The 21015-nt window shown below is 34.9% G+C and overlaps 1 protein-coding gene across 1 annotated transcript; it reads left to right on the forward strand.

Annotated features, from left to right (window-relative positions):
• The first annotated feature begins 11996 nt into the window (after nucleotides 1-11996).
• LOC132514004 (transmembrane protein 256-like) lies at nucleotides 11997-12354 on the forward strand. Its single transcript, XM_060138639.1, has one exon. The coding sequence runs from the start codon at nucleotides 11997-11999 to the stop codon at nucleotides 12336-12338; it is 342 nt and encodes a 113-aa protein (XP_059994622.1). The 3' UTR covers nucleotides 12339-12354.
• The last annotated feature ends 8661 nt before the right edge of the window (nucleotides 12355-21015 follow it).

Below are 21015 nucleotides of genomic sequence, written 5' to 3' on the forward strand. Positions count from 1 at the left end.
GTCTCAGTTTTAAATCCCATCTCCTGCCCTCAGGTTCAAATGAAATATTCTTTGGCCATAGTTTGAAAACTGTTTAAGTCTATATAAATGTAAAGACTTGATATTCCTATGATTATTTTCATCTATCATGTAATAATGATTACAATTATTCAGTATTCACCATGAATAGGTACTATTCCAAGTGGTTTACATGGATTATCTCATTTAATTCTCACTACTTCATGAAGTAGGTATTATAATTTTCCCCATTTGACAGATGAGCAAACAGTTTCAGGACACTTAAGTAATTTTTCCGAGGTCTCATAGTAGTAGAGCCAAGATTGGACCCCTAGCAGCATGATTTAAAGCCTGCATTATTAAAGAATGTTATAGCATGAAAAGTGGCTGCAAATTCTAGCAGAGGACTCTAATGAAAATATGATGGTTATTTGTAGCTCTACATCCATCCCTTAAGTTCAGAAGGTCACAGGACAAATGCTCCCCTGAAAGGGCAGAAAAGTGTCTAATGTTAACAAAATTTAAATTGGTTGATAATATCAGTTTCTACAAATTGGGACTACCTGAAGCAGGTGTTCTATTAATTTATCACATCAATCTAGAATTTTCAGACACATGAAGCATAAATCTCTCTCGGGTGTGGAAGTGGAGATGGGAGTCTAGCTTAAACTAGTCAATGTATTTTTCTGCATAACCATGTGGCTGGATACAACTAACTTTTATGATAATGAAGATAACTTGGGAAAATGGAAACATACAGAAAACTCAAAAACACCATGTAACTTATTATTTTCAGTTTCTTTCCTTACCCAACCTGATTACCAGAGCTGATAAAATGGACTGATTCAAGTTTTCCCTTCTCTCTTAACATCTGCAAATATGGGGATGCTTAAGGAACAGTGTTAACTAGAATCAGCGAAAAGCAAATGGAAACCATTCAAATCAGCCTGGATAATCTATAAACTACTAAGAGTTTCTTCCCTTTATATTCCAGATTACTTACTACCTATCTCTGTTCCTTCACATGGCTGTATGTGTTCCTGCCATTTATATATGTAGAGTGTCACTTGTAATTTCCTTTTCCACCACTGGATTGCAAATCTCTAAAGGGTAAAGACTATAGCATTGCCCAGACTACCATGCTCTCTATCCACTGCTTTGACAGATATTCCGAGTCACAGAATTTGCTAACCTGACACTTAACATGTCACAGCAGTTATTTTTACCTATTTGTTATATCATTGCCAGCAGCAGTTGTCATGCAGTAGTCAGGAATACAGGAAAGTTCCACACTAGGAAGTCAGCTATTTTTACCCAGATTCCTCTGAATCTTTTTCACCCTTTGAATGACACTGAAATAATCTGCCTATATTATTGCCTGAATAAGGAAACTGAAGATCCCAGTACATTTTCTTGATTTACTCCCAACTCAGTATAACTCTAGATAACTGTTTTTCTCTATGGAAGAAGTCAATTCTACCCCCAAATCCCCCAACAGCCCTGAATGTGAGCAGACAGATTACTTATACAATCCCTTAAATCTTCTGATAAGCAGTCATATCAAAACTTTATAATCTATTTGGCTTATCTCTTCCAAAATGTTTGCACATGAAATTCCTCATCTTGAAAATAAATTTGATATCCTAAAAATTAGAGAAATACCTAAAATGTTTATGGCATGCTGAAATGGAAGAAAACTTGCTTTTCATCAGCCTGAATTACTACTGGCTTGGAAAATAAATCATAACTTAATTTTGACAATAATACAATGTAAAATGGAAAAATATGTTAAAATAAGATTGAATCTGTATGGTGAAAACATAAAATCTGAATGTAGGTGTTTCACTTATTCACTCAAAATATGTTTACTGAGAACCTACTATGAGTCAGGCACTAGTGTTAAACAAGACAGATAAAGTCCATGACTTCATGGGGTTTACATGTTAGAGGAGAGAGATAATTAACAAATTTGGGCTTTATTCCAAATATGTCAGAATGAAACTAATCAAGACTTTAACAGAAAATACTGGGTGGTGGTTGGGGGATGGGGGAAACAGAGGAACAAGTTAAATGATGTAATAAATAAACACAGATAAATCCAGAATATGGGACATTCTATAAAACAAACATCTGGTCTTTTCTAAAAATTACATGAGAAAAAATGAAGACTGCTCTAGAAAAAAAGATTTAAAGAGACATAATTAAATGCCATGCATGAACCTTGATTTTATCCCAGTTCAGTAAAAAACAGGTATATGAGGTTTCTTTTTAGAGTGATGGAAATGTTCCAAAATTACATTGTGGTGATGGCTGCACAACTTTTGTAAATTTGCAATAAGTCATTGAATATTACATTTAAAATGAATAATTTTCACGGTGTGAAAACTATACCTAAATAAAGCTGTTAAAAATGATTTTGAAGGGACACCTAGAGATATCTAATATTGATAGGTATTAGATGACATCAGGGAATTATTTTTAATTACCTTAAATATTATAATATTAAGAGTATGGAAGAGAATTCCCTTATTTTTAGGAGATGCAAACTGAAGAAATTGCATATGAAGCATCATGAGTTCTGAAACTTAATTTCAAATTGTACAGCAAAACAAAGAAAGCAAATACAGCAAAATGATTAAAGTTTTTTGCTCTAGGTTATGAGTGTATAGGTGTTCACTGCAAAAGTCTTTCAAGTTTTCTATGTGCCTGAAAATTTCATAATAAAAAGTTGGAAAATAAATTAATTTTTGAGAGAAAAAGAGAGAGCCATTGGAAGATATGAAGTAAGGAATGATAATGATCTGTTGTTTTTGTCTATCTTAACAAACAAATTGGACCTACTTGCTGTATGATTTGATCAGTTAGACAGAAATCTCTCAATAGCTGAAGGCTGAATAAATTGACTGCATTGGAAGATAACTGATTATGAAATCACAAATAGACTTGGCCTAATGTCCTGTCTGTAGCAGTATAAACAATGGTCATGCAACTCACCTTTCCATTCTACTTCCTATCTGTTCCACCTTTTACATTTCAATTTTGACTGGTTTACTTTTGTTGTGGCCAACACATAAAGTCAAGGATCCCTATACTCTTGGCATAAAAAAGATCCTAAATGAGTCTATGGGCTCCAACCTAAATAATCCTGGTCACTGCTTATTTCCTCAACCTTATCTTCTGCCCCACTCATCCTCCTCCCTCTCTGTGCTTCAAATTCAATGGCCTTTCAGTATCTCTGATGTGCCATATTCACTCTACCCAGGGCCTCTGCAAGTACTATTCTCCCTCCCTAAGTGCAACTTGAATAACATTTATTTAGCGAAGTCTTTTCTGATGTCCTAGAAAAAGTTCAGTCTGACAATTATGCTCTTATAGAACTTTGTGCTTTTTCTTTTAATATTCATTGCAATGAATATTATCTAATTATCTGTGTAATCATTTGTTTAATACCATTTCTGTTCACTAGATTATGGGTTCTATAAGGAAAAGATCTATGTGTATTGTGTTCACTACTGAAGCTCTTAAAAAAAAAACAGCATAGAAACCTGCTACTGTTTCATTTGAACCAATAAAAACCACCTGTCTTAACCCTATTTCCCCTTTTATCTACTGCTCCATTTCTCTGTTGTTCTTTTTTATTACAACTCCTGGAAAGAGCTGTTTACAGTAAGTCCCCTACCTACGAACGAGTTCCATTCTGAAAGCGCATTCGTAAGTCCAACAAAGTCAGTCCTAGGTACCCAACTAACACAATCGGCTATATAGTACCATACTGTAATAGGTTTATAATACTTTTCACATAAATAGTACATAAAAAAACAAACACAAAAAATAAAGAAAACATCTTTAATCTTATAGTATAGTACCTTGAAAAGTATAGTGGCTTGAAATAAAAATACTGTACTACTGTACTCTATACAGTACTATACAGTAAAGTACACAAAAGCACAACCACTTGGAGAGGGTGCACGCATGTGACAATTGTACGCCAGACACGTGAACTTATGTGATTGTACATGTGAACACATTTTCGCATCTTTGAAAGTTTGCAACTTGAAGTTTCATATGTAGGGGACTTACTGTATACAGTTTTCAACTCTTCTCTTCCCATTCTTTCTTGAACCCACACCCATGGGACTTTCACCTCAACCACTCCATCAGAACTTTTGTTGTCCAGGTCATTAATCACCTCTATGCCACTAAGTCTAATGATGAATTCTCATTTTTATCTTAACTTCATCAATCAGCATCAATTGACAGACTGGATCACTCACTCCCTCCTCCTGGAAACACTTACCTCAAATGGCTTCCAACATTACAAACATTCAGTTTTCCTCTCACTTTTCCAGCTGCTTCTTTCCAATCTGCTTTCCAGCTTCTTCCATTTTGACCAAAGATAAGAAATGAGATAATATTTGTTAAAATCCTTGCATAAGTTTGCAGTATGTTTTAGGTTATAGAACTAAAACTTAAAGTACAAAAACAAAATGTAACCAAATTTGAAGAGGTACACTGACCAGAAGAAAAGGTTCTTTTATTCAGGCAAAGTAATAACCCTCCTTAAAAGGTTATGATTAGCACTTTCTCACCATTACAGTTATTTATTCAATTGTAAATATCTACTATAAGTAACTACAGATTATTCCCTGCTTTTATACTTTTCCTTTTCCTACCTATAATTGGTCACCTAATGTATTCCTTCCTCATTGCCAATTGACACTCCTCTACTCTCAAAGGAATCTTTGTTCTGAAACCCAATTTCTTTAAACAAAATTCTTCCCCAACACCTGGACTCCTATTTTATATTTCTATAGTGCTTTCAAATTTACAAAGTAAGTTAATAAAAGAGCAATATTGGGGTAAATTTTATGAAATAATTTAACAACCCAAAACAGTCTAAGGAATAAATTAATTTTCTACTTTCTTTGGTGTCCCTAAACTTTGATGACCAACACAGACTGACCAACATAACCCTTTCTGAGAGCAATAATAGATATTACTCTAAGACACTAACTCAAAGTGTGGCCCCAGGACCCATGGGAGTCTCCAACAACTTTTCAAGTTGTCTGCAGGCTTCTCTTTTTTCCAACTATGTTATTTGTGTGAGGCCTAATTTTTTTTCATATACTTCAACCAAAACATCATATCTAAACAAATTGTAGAAACAGATATGAGAATAATTAAGTCAGCATTAAAGAGATTTAAAAATGTAAACTAATACATGTCTGTTCATTAAATATTTTTAATTTTGAAAATATAATTACTTTTCACAAAACGTTATCTAGTTAAAATTTAATGGTCTTATTATTGGTATTTTAAAACGGATTAATAAATATTTTTAAAATTTCTCAGTTTTAGATTTTAGTACCATAAATATAAATAACTATTATATATCAGATATTCTTGCCCACATAAACAAACACTCCTTGGGGTCTTCAGTAATTTCTAATAGTGTAAAGGAATCCTTAAACCAAATGGTTTGACAACTACTCCTCTGAAAAAATGTTTCTTGATGTATGTCCACTGACCATCTGCATCAGAGCTATCTGGGATACTTGATAAAAATATAGATTTCTGGACTCCATATAAGACCTACTAAATCATAACTTCTGGGGTCATGAACTTATATTTTTACCACAGCCTTCAGGTGATTCTTATGCACACTAATGTTAGAAAAATCTAATAAAGAAGTATATAGACTTTGGAGTCTGATGGATTCAAACTCTAATTCTGCCACTTTCTGTTTATCACCCTAGCCTATACCACTCTCTACCAACCGATTTCCTGCTCTTACTTTCCCCTCACCCCATCTCCTGAATCCTCTTCCAACTGCATATCCTCAGTTAAATAGTTCCTGATTTCCAGAGTAAGATGGAAAATTTCTATGTAAGAGGTGTTTAGGGGCAGCAATCTGATTCTTAGAGAAAGTTAGGGACTCAAAAGTTGCACTTCCATAGGAAGCACATTGCTTTTACTTAGATTGTTTCATTTGGGGCAGCTATGTGGAGACGGTAAGATTTTGGAGGGGGTAATATCACCTAGGCTACACCTCGGCATTATCACTTACCTATTTGCTTCTGCTGCTGAACAGGGAAGACCTCAGAGGATTTTATTTTCTATTTTTCACCTTGGAGCACATAGCACAGTGAAGATGGCAGCCATTTGGTCTTTCCTTAGCCCTGCCCCAAGTCGGTTATCCTTACAAAGCTGTCATCCACTTCCTCAATGTTCACTGTGATTTGCATACACAGTTCTGAACAATCAGAGGTCTGAAACTGGTTTCAGATGTCACTGGTTTACCCAGTTAACAGAAACCTAACAGAAATCTGTGAAATTTTGCCCAGCAGTGAACAATCGCTTTAAGAACCACAGGCTTATTTAAATATAGAAAAATTTTCTGTAGACCAGTGCTATTCAAGGTATAGTCCACTGAAGCACAAGCTCAGAATCATATAGGTCATTTTTTTAAACATGCAGAGTCCTATGCTTCATCCCAGACCAAGTATTATCATAGTCTCTGGGAGTAAGACCTCTGAATTTGTAATTTTAATAATTTCCTCAGGTTATTATGGTAGAAAGTACAAAAACCATTGCCCTGAGGAAATTTCAACAAGAAACAATAAAAATAAGAGGAAACATAAGCATATTCTGTATCACCACCTAGTTCTTTAATTGATAACAAATGGATAAATGATGTCACCCACATGCTTTTCCATATAGGCATAATATTTGCTTTAATCTATGTAAGACTTTATACGATTCTATCAGTGTGCCAGTAGTACCAAGATGAGGGAGGCTAATTCACACTAACTAAAGTCACACTATATCAATGTATAAATCAGATGCCCATCCACTAGTTTATAATTGGAAATATTATAAACACAGGAATGTTCAGTTTGATAACCAGCATATCCTAAATCTATTAGATAATACATGTACAAAACAAAATTACAATCATAAATTACCATGGTGAGCCTGGAATCATTAAAAAAGGAGTCAGTAAATATTCTTAATGATTACTGCCTCAAGATTTAATCTGATCTACCTACCAATCTCCACCATTGGGTTGGGGACTAGAGTATTCCAATCTGATAATCAGGGCACTCTCTTTCCTAGCCATTTCTGTAAACTCACAGCTAGTTCTATGATTTTCCCTAATGTAGTAATTTACTTTCTAATAATTCAGTCTTCCATTAACTGATTAGATTTTACCTTTTCAATTTATGAACACATTCTATTCATGCCTCCCTGAAGCTCAACCAAAACTTTGAGTGTTTCCAAATTGAATTATCTACTCACAAGCAGGCTCTTGGGTTAATTTTGCAGGTGGCTTATCTTCTATGGCTTTTAATTTTTCTCAACTTCACCTTGAGTTTTTGACCCCATTGCACAGCAAAAAGGCAAAACTATGGAGACAATAAAAAAAAAATCAGTGGTTGCCAGGGATGGGGCTATGGGGGAGGGAGATGAATAGGCAGAGCACAGAGGATTTTTAGGGCAGTGAAAATACTCTGTATGATACTATAATGGTGTACACATGTCATCATACATTTATCCAAACCCAGAGAATGTACAACACCAAGAGTGAACCCTAAGGTAGACTTTGGGTGATTATGATGTGTCAGTGTAGGTTCATCTTTGGTTAAAAAAAATACCATTCTGGTGAGTGATGTTGATAACGGGGGAAGCTATGCATGTGTGGAGGGCAGAGAGTATATAGGAAATCTCTGTACCTTTCTCTCAATTTTGCTGTAAACCTAAAACTGCTCTAAAAAATAAAGTCTTAAAAAAAGACATTCCAAATGAAATTACTATAAATGATAAGCATGTTGTACCATCTTTCCCAAAAGATGTTCAGCCATATTGGCATTTCCATCTTTTTACATCTCTACTCCACTTTGTCTGGTTTTGTTTTTGCTTTTTTTGATCTTATCTTAACCTTCTAAACAAATGAGATGATTCCTTTCCTGCCAACCCAATGCAATTCTTCTCTGTGGGCACTCATTCTTATCTGAAGATTTTTTAAAAGGTCTAAAATATGTGTTTTTCACTGGCTGATAATCAACATTTATTTTTTAATGAAGACTGTATTTATAATTCATTTATCTAGGAAATTCTTTTTTCAGTCTTTGTTTAGGCCTCATAGATTGTGGAAGTATTTCAAAAGAGCAACTTGAGGAAAGCTAACCTTGTTGTTACTTCAAAGTTATGGAAGCTCATTATGAAACTTTTATTCAAAAGCATTAGTTATGAAAAGCAAAAACAATAAAATTAGTATTAAAATGCATGGATATGTGGTAAATTGAGAAGGACCTTAGATTTAGAAAAGGGTTCTAATGCTGCATCTTAGCTGTACTAGTTATATAACCTTAGGCTATTCTTTTAGCCTCTGTGAGCCCAGTCTTCACATTGACAAAATAAGAAAAGTTGTCTCTGTCTATTTTATGGGTTTGGTTGAAAATCAAATAAGGTAATATATGTGAACATACTTCAAAAAGGTAAATGTTACAGGCTGATGTAATTTCATATTCTTATAATTGTTAGTATTAAGAATTATCATGATATCATGAGGGCATAAAGGGAGGATCTATGACAAATTTTGAAATCAAAGTATATCTGAGTGACATTACACACACACACACACACACACACACACACACACACATACAATGGTAAGGTTTTAGGAGGGTGCTATAAAAAATACAGATTGCTATGCAAATGTTGTGCATCACGTATACCCCACTTGCATACATATTATTCTTTACTCTTTTTTGTGTCCAGTCCATCCTCCACACTGCTAACTCTAGTCACCTTTCTTTAAAGTTGGTCACTCCCTAATGTTTATTTAATTAAATTTGAATTCCTTACTTTGGCAGAATGACCCTGATCTTGAGCTTCTCCAAGCTCATTTCTCCTTAACTTTCTTCCTCTTATTCTCTCTTCTTCCTCCATGTATCAATGAAATCCCTATGCTTCAGCCACATAAAATACCTCACTATTCCTCAGATATTCCAGTATCTTTCCTAACTCTTTGACTTTGTACAAACATGTTGTTTCCTTTGCCTAAAATACCTTTCTTTTAATCCCCAACTTTCCAGATCCTCCTAGCAGGAAACAATTTCTTTCTCCTTTATGTTTCCATGGCATGTTCACTAATTCATTCAGCCAATATTTATTGAGTGCTTACTCTGTGCCCAGCACTGTGCTGGAAAATGCTGGTGACATTACAATACAATCACGGTCCCTAAACTCATAGATTTTAGGACCACTCATATTAAATAAATAACCTACAAATAACTATATAATTAAAACTGTGATAGTGCTATAAAGAAAATGCATAGGGTTTGATAACAGCACATAGCTAGTACTTAGTAAATGGGATCAGGGAAGACCTTTCTTTGAAAGAGGGATTTAAAATAAGACCTGAAAGATGAATAGTCATGAGCCAGGTAAAGAGGATGAGGGGCAATTCAAAGCAGAAGGAAAAACATATATGAAGGTACTGAGACAGGAGTGAGCTTGGCTCCATCAAGAAACAATAGGCTAATATGACTGGAGGGTAATGATTAATGGTGATGGTGGCATGGGAAAATGCTGAGGAAATGGGCAGGAGCATGATCATGAAGGACCTTATTGACAATACTAAAGATTTTGAACTTTGTCCAAAAACTCATGGGAAAAGTTCTGAATAGAGGAGAAATAGAGACATGCTCATATTTGTATTTTAGAAAAATCATTCTCTCTACTATGTGGAAAAGAGATAGGAGATAAGATTGGATACAGAAGGAATGTTAGTCTAGGTGAGATATGACGGTTAGTTGGACTAGGTTGGGGCTAGAATGCTATGGCTCTTGAATAACATACTTAACTGGGCAACATATTGTACATCAAATGTGGAACCACTGAAAATTTTAAGCAGGGAAGTGACGTTATCATATATTCATTTTTAAAAGATCACTTTGCCCCACGTATGAATAAATGATATTTTGGTTTAAGAAGGGATGCAGGAGACCAGGTATGATAATTTGGATGGGGTGGTGGCAGTTGATGAAGATGGTCTGGACTAGGATGTTGGCACTAGAGTAGGAGAGAAATGAGCAGATATGAGATACTATTTTGGAGGTAGAAGCAAGAGGACTTGGTGACTGATTGGATATGGGGTAAGGGAGAAAAAGAAATCAAGGATAACTACCAAGTATCTGGAACTCATTAGACAGAGGTGCCATTTATTGAGATGAGGTCACTAAAGAAGATTAGTAGTAAAATGTGGGTGAGCAAATTCATTTCTGTACATGCTAATTTTGAGATGTCTGCTAGACATCCAAATGGAGATTCTGAAAAGGCAGTTGATTATGAGTCTGGGGCTCCAAGGATGCACACTTGGCTGTCCACCTGATATTGATACTTCAGACTCTGAAGACTTATAGACTTGAAGCATACTTGCAGACTCTGATGCTACATGGAGAATTCCTTTAGGGTAGCAATAATGATTAATTCATCTATTGTTTCCTGTGGTATCAAACACATAAGAAATGCTCGATATATCTGTTTATTTGAATTAAATTATGTAGTCAATTTCAGTCACTGTTTCATCACAACTCTAAACACATAATCAATGCTATACAAAAAAAATTATTCAGTAACCCATATGTTTTGTCTTTACATGACAAGTGGTAGTTTAACATGTTTTTTGAATGAATTGGCATAACTCAATAGATATTCTATCACCGGGCTTTTGGAATTAGAAGTGCTTGGAACACAAATTCTCATAAAAATACACACATGTTAGAACTTCCAGCTATGGCTAGGTGAGGAGGTTAGGAAATATTTCCGAAAAGCACTATAAACCTGGAGAAGATTAAAAAAGCAACCATTTCAGCACTCTGGAAATTGACCAAAACTATATATCCATCTGAGGAGTGTTTATTCCTGAAACATCACTGACCTTGCAGTACAAACTGTGGGAATCTGTGGCATTAGGATCTGGAGCTGCTCCCATACCCTCCACCCTCCAGTTCATTCAGCACAGAGTTTCTGTCAGGACTTATACACTAAAAGTCACAAAACATTGCTGAGAGAAATTAAAGAATACCTGAATAAATAGATATTTCATGCTCTTATATAGGAAGACTCAATGTTATCAAGATAGTAATTCATCCTCAATTGATGGATAGACTAAATGCAACCCCTCTCAAAGTCCCAGCTGGCTTCTTTGCAGAAACTGATATTGATGCGCTGATCTTAAATTTCATATGGAAATACAAGGGACCAGAACAGCCAAAACAAACTTGAAAATGTGGAACAAAATTGGAGGACTCACATTTCCCAATTTCAAAACTTAAGATAAAGCCACAGTTAATCAGACAGTGTAGTATTGGCCCAAAGATAGGCATATAGATAAGTGGAACAGAATTCAAAGTTCAGAAATAAATTCTAAAATTTATGGTCAGTAGATTTCCAACAAAGGTACCAAGACAATTCAATGGGGGAAAGGATAGTTTTTTCAACAAAGGAGTTGGGACAGCTGGATACCCACATTTAAAAAAAAATAGAGAGGGAATTCCTTGGCAATCCAGTGGTTAGGACTCGGTGCTTTCACTGCTGAGGGCACAGGTTCAGTCCCTGGTTGGAGAACCAAGATCCCGCAAGCTGCATGGTGCGGCCAAAAAAAAAAAAAATTAGAGAAATAAATTAGACCCTTAATTCGTACCATATACAAGAAATTAACTCAAAATGGATCACAGACCCAAATTTAAGAGCTAAAATATATAACTTCTAGGAGAAAATATAGGAGAAAATATTCATGACCTTGAGTAGGGCAGAGAGTTCTTAGATACAATATCGAAAGCATGATACATAGAAGAAAAAATTGATCAATTTGAATGTATCAACTTTCGCTCCTCAAAAGTCACCAATAAGAAAATAAAAGTACAAGCCACAAACTAAAAGAAAGCATTTGCAAATGATAGATCTAATAAAAAGCCTGTTGATCCACAGCCATGGCCAGTCCAGGGGCTGCTTTCTGCTGTCTGGGTGCCTTGTCCGGAGTGGGGGCCTTAGGCCTGGCCTCCTATGGGGCACACTTAGCCCAGTTCCTGGATGCCTACAGGAAGGAGCTCTTTCACAAGACCAACAAACACCACTTTTTACACAGCCTGGCCCTGCTAGGGGTGCTCCTGTGCAGAAAGCCCCTCTGGGCAGGGTTACTGCTAGCTTCTGGAACTACCTTTTTCTGCACCAGCTTTAACTACCAGGCTCTGAGTGGACACCCCAGCGCCCATACTTTGGCCCCTGTGGGAAGGAGCCTGCTACTCTTGGGCTGGCTTGCCTTGGCTCTTTGAGCTTCCTTGTGTTTAATTTCTGGGGACATTTTTTAGAATTGGAGCAGGGATGGGATTAAAAGAGAAAGGCAAATTAAAAAAATAATAATAAACTAGGAAGCTTGTATATAGAATATTTGAATAACTCTTACAACTCAATAATTATTAGGAAGACAAAAACCTAATTAAAAATAGGCAAATGATTTGATTAGACATTTCATCAAACAAGTTATGAATAGCTGAAAAGGATATGAAAAGATATGCAACATCATTAGTCATTAGGGAAATGTAAATCAAAATCCCAATTAGAAACTACTACATATCCACTAGAATGGCTATAATAAAAAACACAAATGGTACTAAGTGTTGGGGATGCAGAGAAAGCAGACCACCTGTGCATTGTTAGTGGGAACATAATATGGTACAGACACTTTGGAAAATATTTTGCAGTTTCTTAACAAGTTAAACATAAATTTATCATATAATAGCCATTTTACTTTTAGGAATTTAACCGTAAGAGATAAAGATATATGTCCAAAAATATATGTCCACACAGAGGCATGTTGTAACTATTCATAGTAGCATTATCCATAATAAGAAAAAAATGGAAAAAATCCAAATGTCCATCACCTAGTAAATGGATGAACAAAATGTGATATATTTACACAATGGAATACTATCAATCACTTAAAAGGAACAAGCTATTGATACATGCTACAACATGAATACACCTTAAAAACATACTCAGTGAAAGAAGCTACACACAATGGACCACACATTATATGATTCCATTTATATGAAATGTATAGAAAAGGCAAATTTGCAGAGAAAGAAAACAGAAGAGTATTTGCTTAAGCCTGGGCATGGGAGAAGAGATTAACTGCTAATGAGTATCACAGAATTTTTGGATGATGTAAAAATTTTTAAATTGAATTGCAGTGATTGTTGCACGATTCTATTAATTTACTAAAATCATTGAATTATACACTAATAAGAGTGAATTTTATAGTATGTATACTACATTTCAATAAATCTGTTTTAAAAAACACAGAGATATGTTAAATGGAATAATTTGGTGGACTTCCTTTATGGCACCTACATGGCTTTCCTCAGGCTTACCATATTTTCATAATTTCTTCATTTACACTAACACTCCTTACATAACAATGAGTCACAAGCCTATATTTCCAGCCCTGACTGTGAAGCTTTTTCCCAGTTCTAACCTCATATATCCAGTTACGTTTCAGACTACTCCCTGCTAACTAACTTTTCCACCTCAATAAACTTTCCTTCTCATTTGTAATAACTATTAGTTATTCCTGCTTTTTACATCTTCTCATACCCTTAATACTGATATAAAACATTTTCACATGATATGTTTTACTTATTAATATAACTGCTCCTGGGATACTGCATGCTTTTATTTTTTTCTCTCCTAAATTAGACTGTGAGCTACATCAAAGGCAACTTTCATAGTTTTTTTTTCAGTACCTTCAAAACAATCAACACAGTGCTGAGTCTACAGAAGGTGATCATTAAATGAATGCTGATTTAAATTAATAATTTGCAATTCTTGCATTTGTTTATCATAAGTTTATGAGTGCCTACTATGTGTAAAACACTGGATTCAGTGCCATCAAGGAAGCAAAGAAATATATGATACATGATCTCTCTTCTGAAGGAGTTTATAATCAAGCTGGGCACATAAAGAGTTAGCAAATACAAGACTACCATTCAAAAAGGATGTCAAGAAGCAATCCATGATTAAGAAAAAATGAGGAAACAAAACCAGTGATTCCAGGATCAGAAAAAGAGCTAAACTGAGCCTTAGAAGAGATAAGTTGGATATTAAAAAGTGAGAGAGGTTGAGAAGATTTCAGGCAGGGAAAATGGACTGAGAAGGGCAGAGATGAGAATTCAGGGTTTATGTAGAGGATTTGGGAGAAAATTAAGTTAGAAAAGTGGATTGAGGTCAGAAATTGAATGGCCATGAAGGCCTGATTAAGTTGTCCAGACTTTATTCTGTTAAAATAGTCATTTACTGAGCATTTACTATGTGATTTGTGGTTTATATGCATAGTGGGCATTTGTTGTATGTTGGATATTGGGTATCCATTCCCTCAGTCTCACAGCACTGATTTTCTTTTGAGAAGAATCCAGTGGGACTGTAACTAGAGGCCTTACCCTATTGTAGTTAAGGGGCAAGCAATTAAATTGAAAGTGACTGAAGTTTCAGTTTATCTCATCCTCAACATAATGTTTAGACTATTCTGGTTATGAGGCCCTTGTGTTTTCTGCTTCCTAGGTATTCAGAGCTACTTCAGTTCCTGCCTGTTTCCAGACCTGACTCACCAGCTTTCCATGGATTCTGTGATACCTTGTTATTTTCCAATGAATTAAACTTTGAATAAAATAGCCAGAGTTGATTTATGGTGCTTGCAACTGAAAAGTCCTAATTGATATAGTTATATATTATTTCCCACATTCCACTGATAAAGAGACTGTGGGTTAGTGAGTAACTTCCCAATGCCAGACAGCTAGCAAGTGACAAATGTGGGTATGTTTGATTCTGGAATCTAATTTCTATAAAATTACTTACCAGAGGCTGCATGGCATGACCAAGACTCAAACTCTAGTTTGTCTGACTTCGAAACTGGTATTTTTTTCCCTACACCACTCTGCCTTTCAATGAGAATTCACTGTAGATCTTCAAGAAGGGTATGATATGATGAAAATGGCATTTTAGAAAGGTTAATTTCACAATAGAATATAGGCTGGAAGGGAAGCAAGAGAGCTTGATGTAGGGAGGTAGATGACAAGGATGAGGTAAATAATCCAGGTGGAAAATGACAGTGGTCTGAAATAGTGAAATGACAGTTAGAATGCAAGAGAGTATAGATGGGAACAGTAACTAGAATATCAGTTGTCATAGCTATCTCTCTGAAATGTCCATCCCATTAATTTTTACTATTTTATAATAACTTCGGTTCAGTGATTTCAAATTTCAGTCCAGTAAGCCTATGTCTTTCACTGAGTTAATCAGAAACTCTTAGTAAGCGTATTATAAATGTACATCATTTACAGCTAAATTATATGTACACCATTTGCAGAAAAATGCAATTTGCCTAGTGATTTCATGATCAAGCAATATTTTATGGCTTTAAATTTCTTCAAACCATCACAAAACCACAGGAAAGAAAGGATATCACAAAATCCAAATAGTTATTTATAAGAATTGGCCTAAGTTTTCCCCACAAAGATAAAAATAAACTTCTCAGAAGAATGGTTATTCTATTAATGACCTTCATTTTCCAGGCAACCTGAGCCTCTAGAAGCAAGAGTCATTTTCTCCATTAAAAATGGCTGTACAAGTCAATAGGAAAAATGATATGAGTTTTGAAATAAGAGGAAAGGAAACAATTTGAATGAAAGAAATGTATACAGATCAGGCTATATAAGTGCTGCTCAAGCAAAAGATACTTCATACTTTGCAAAAGCAATAATTGGGACAGTACTCAAGCTCTCCATATAAACCTTGCATGACTAAACAACAACCCAAACTTTGCGCAAACAACGTTATTCATTGTTGCCTTAACTTTTTCCTTTTTAGTTACAAAAATAATATATGCTCATTATTTTAAAATTCAAAAAGTACTTCAGAATAGAAAATAAAAGTTTAAAGCTTTTTCTTCTACCTAATTACATCAGTTTGGTGTGTATATTTTCAGACATTTTTCTATGAGTATGAAAACATACACACACACACACTCCATATATGTACCTTTTTATATGTATTTTTTACATAGATGAGATCATACTGCAGATATTGCTTTGCAACTTGGTTTTTTCATTTGACACTCTACTGTGGGCATCTTTTGCACATATTGAGAACCAGCTCTTTTGTTCTGTTACCAAGGCAGATGTGTTCTCAAGCCCTAGTTTCTGGCATTTTCCCAATCATTTAAATGCTTCAATAACTGCTTTTTGTGTTAAAAAAAAACTTGACTTCCCAAGGAAAAGTACCTTTTAAATAATAAAGAAATTGGGGAATTTGTTTCTTAATATGCTACAAGAAAGGAAAATTCAATGTGACATGTAGATGCTTAATTCAAACAGCAAGGCTCTGGTAACAAACAATATCTGGTTCTCAGAGTAGCCTTTTTAAAAAATTATTTTATTGTGATAAGAACTCTTAACATGAGATCTATCCTCTTAACAAATTTTAAGTGTACAATACATTATTGTTGACTATATGTACGATATTATACAACAGATCTCTAGAGCTTATTCATCTTACTTAGCTGAAACTTAATTTGTCGCTATTTTTATGATATCCAGAGTACAATTTATTAAAAGGAGATGCCCTGATATTTTGATATATATTTTCCTTTAAATGCCGATTATTTGTAAAGAAACTTTCAGATAATTATTTTCTATAAATCTTGTCTTATGAAAGAAAATACTAATGAAACAGAGGGTTAAGAGGCATTTTAATTTAATATTATAGATCCTCATTAAATTCCAGAATTTTTCTTCTAAACACTCTGCATAGTCTCCTAGCTATTAATAAAGTATGTGAGGTGCTCTTATTTAGAAGTTGGTTGCTAAAAACTAATTTTTTAAATACTGAAAATGTACTAATGTAATTTGCTGCATGGCAGGTATGCACCAGTAAATCTGGCATATTTAGGAGATGGGACAATTGTTAAATAAAAGTAGGATGTAATTAAAGGTTAAAAATGTTTTTTACTTCAGCAGCAAGTAAAAACACTCCTGCTCTCAGGAATCCAGTTCATTAGTTTAAGAAGTTGGGTTTTTTTTTAATTTTTATTTATTTTAATTTATTTTTTATTATTATTTTTTTTTGCAGTACACGGGCCTCTCACTGTTGTGGCCTCTCCCATTGCGGAGCACAGGCTCTGGATGCGCAGGCTCAGCGGCCATGGCTCACGGGACCAGCCGCTCCGCGGCATGTGGGATCTTCCCGGACCGGGGCACAAACCCGTGTCCCCTGCATCGGCAGGTGGACTCCCAGCCACTGCACCACCAGGGAAGCCCAAGAAGTTGGTTTTTTAGTACTAAGTTTGTTCTTGTGCAGAGCAATACTCTGTGTGAGGATGGAGAGTTACATACAAGAAAATATCTCAGTCCCCGTCCTAGGGAAGTTTAAAATATACTTGGGGAAAGAACGTGTGTTTGTAAAAGAAATGTGGCTATGTGGTTCTGTTATAATGTTTATCAAGAAGTATACAAAACTTTAATGTAGCTTCAGTAAATAAACCCTGAAATAAATGAAGAGTTGAAGAACTACATCCCACTGGGCAAGCATTCCTAGAAAACATAAGTTTAGTAAGGAAGTTAGAATTCACTGATAGAGCACTAACCGTGTTCAAAGCATTTTTACATGTATTATGTTATTTAAAGCTCACCATGGTTCTATGAGGAAGGTACCCTCGTTTCACAGATGAGGATACTGGGGCAAAGGGAGTTGAAAAATTTGCCCAAGGTCACCAGATACAGCTTATGCTTATATGCACAGATCTGATTCCAGACAGTGGAGTATCACCAAAACTTTGGGATTAGAACAGGGATAGGATAAGTATTTTCAGGAAGACTTTTCAAAACACTATGTATAGCATATATTAGAAGCTAAGGAGCAGCATGGAGAGCACTGTAAGCAAATTGGTCATGTAGTCTAATAATTCATGTAATTCTGTCTCTGTCATTTTTAACCTTTCTTCCAAAGAAGGCTAGACACATTCTCACAATGACAGATAATGAAATTGTGTTAATTAGAGCATTTGGTTACTTCTAAACAAACAACGCTTAATTAGTCTTTTAGACAGAAAGACATTGGTTATAAAACAAGACAGACAAAACTGGTCAATATCATAATTTTGAAATTTTGGTTACAACTGTTTTAAAAGAGTCACTAAAACACAGTTATGAATCTGGAGAGTTTATGGTTGCATTTTTTGTTTCTTTCTCTGTATTAAATAGATTTTTTGATAACTAAAACAATGAGTTCATTAGCCATCCTGTTCATTTACTCGACTGTAGTTAGTCATGATGTCATTTCCTCGCCTCTTCTCTTTCATTGATGAGTTACAGAAGAGTGAAGTTAGCTATCTTCACCTGGAAAGTATTAATACTAACTAGATTTGCTGAAGCATTAGTCTTTACTACATGATAAGCATGTAATTTAACTGAAAAGCCTGCCACAGTGGACAATAAACCAAGGATATTAGTTCTCACTTTAACAACAAAACGTGACTTTGGGTCACAAGGCAAATTTAACTTATCTTCTAAGTTGAAAGGTATGGTTCGCATATAAAACACAGCAACTCAAGCTGATTAAACTTATTAGCCTTGGCCCTGGATCATACTTACTTAACTGGGATAGGAATCCCTATGCAGCCTTGTGAATGGTATAATAACAGACAGCACTTATAGAACCTTTATGCATATGAATAAAAAATTTACACAGATTAGCCCCTTAATGCTTATGTAACAACCCAATAGGGCTATTCCCATCATCATCCTCTTTTTAAAAGAAAACTGAGAGTTGGGGATGTGTGACTTGTCTAGGGTTATACAGACAGTAAGTGGAAGGATTTAAATCCAGGCAGTCTGACCCCAGAGCCTGTGCTGTTGCCTGAAACACAGGAAAATGGAGCGGATCATCATAGTGCATCATCCTGGGTGTCAGTTTTACTCAGGGACCAGGAATCTTATATAAAAACTATGTCAATAAATTATGGAACACAAGTCAAATATTGAAAGGAAACGTACAGATAAAATGTATAGATTTCAAGGGAGTTTCCTGCTTTCAATGGGTAGCTTCAGATCATATCTTCAGGCTCCTCGAAGTACAGGTTCCTTTGCTGCTGGGGATACTAAATGGAAAAATTCCTAGGATATTTTTCATTTAACTGTGGATTGAATACATTGGCATTTACTTTAAGCTCTGACCTCCCAGTATTTGGCTGTTAACCAAATAAAGTCATTAGGCATGTTAAATTTAATGAAAACCATCTTTTTCATTAAACTAGCTTGTTCTAGTATACCTTGCCAGTTCAAGCTAAGTCTCTTGTAAGTCAGAGGAACTTGAGTACTGATGCCCCTATAGGTGCTAATACCATGAGGAATGGAAAAGTGGCCAGGGCTGTCACTTAACTCCAGTTCTAGTACCTCTGTCCAAGAGTTCATTCACTTCTGTTCATTAAAGATGGTATAGTAGAGTGGTTAAGAACTCAACTTCTGGAATCAAACCATCTGGTTTCACATCTGGGCTTTTTTGATTATAAATTGTGTGACCTTGGACAAGTTATTCACTTAGTCTCGGTATCCTCATTGAGGATATAATACTAAGGATGAGATGAAGTTGTCATACAAGGATAGTATAAGGATGATAATGAACCCCTCAATGGGTTCATTAAAATACTAAAAATAAAGCACTTAGTCCAGTGTCTGATACATGAAAGTGATAAATAAAGTTATTATTATTCAGTGACAACTATGTATACTTACTACACAATGCTTATGCTTAGGGTAATCATCCATTATTAGAGGACCTGAACAATCTTTATTTACTCCTTAATTTGCCCCTAAACCAAAAACATTAACATTTGTGAAAACGACTTTTTGCATACATAATAATATACGTAAAAGTGTGTTAACTGCAGAATTGTTTGTAGTGACGAATACATGGAAAGTCCTAGAATGTCCATCTAATAAGGAAGGCCTCAGTTTTCCCAGTCTGTATAAGGAGATTGGACTAGATCATTTCTAAAATCCCTTCCACCTCCAACAAGGACAATATTTTCACCAGTTGTTAGTTAGGCTTGACACCAATACGCTAAGCAATAGAACTGAGACAGGAAAATCTAAGGTATTAGGTGGGTATTTAAAATTAAGTCACAGTGCACAGTACTCTACAATTAACCAACACATAAAAAGTTAAAAAAATATGTTATTAATATCAAGGACAGAAATCATTATTTAACACATTGGGAGTTATTATATTTTAAGATGTATGTAATTAATTGTATGCAAATTTTATACTCTTAACCTTTATAATGGAATAAAAAATAAAAGGTATCAAAAATAAACATGAGATATGAGTTTGAGGTTTAGATAATGAAGATGTATAATTTAGGACTACCAGGAAGTTTGAAAGTTCTCAAGAAAGAAAGGGGGCTGTGTGTGCTGTAAAACACTAAAACAATACTTGGTTTGAATTTTATTTAAAATTGTGTTGATTTTTTTTCTTTGAAATAACAGGAGACATTCTGTAGGCAGACAATGCCAAGCAGGATGAGTGGTTATTTGACTTTAGAACTATCAGGACCTAATATTATTATTAATATCAAGGAGTTGCCAACATCCATGAAATTTCCACCCTCATGCATATCTGAGTTGGAAAATCTCTATTTGTAGAGTCCCATGCTGCTTCCAAAATAGAATTCACATTATAGTCACAAAGAAATGCTATGAGTGGCTTGAGACTATATAATAAGAAAGGTTCCTTTACACATAATCTTGATCAATAATATTACGAAAAATAGTAAACAATGTTGAATTTGAGGTCTATGTGCCATTTTAGCCCCATTTTATTTTATTTATTTATTTAAAATTAATTTTTAATTAATTTATTTTTAATTTTTATTTTTGGCTGCATTGGGTCTTCACTGCTGTA

This window comes from Lagenorhynchus albirostris, chromosome X (genome assembly GCF_949774975.1).
Source record: "Lagenorhynchus albirostris chromosome X, mLagAlb1.1, whole genome shotgun sequence".
Taxonomy (NCBI): domain Eukaryota; kingdom Metazoa; phylum Chordata; class Mammalia; order Artiodactyla; family Delphinidae; genus Lagenorhynchus; species Lagenorhynchus albirostris.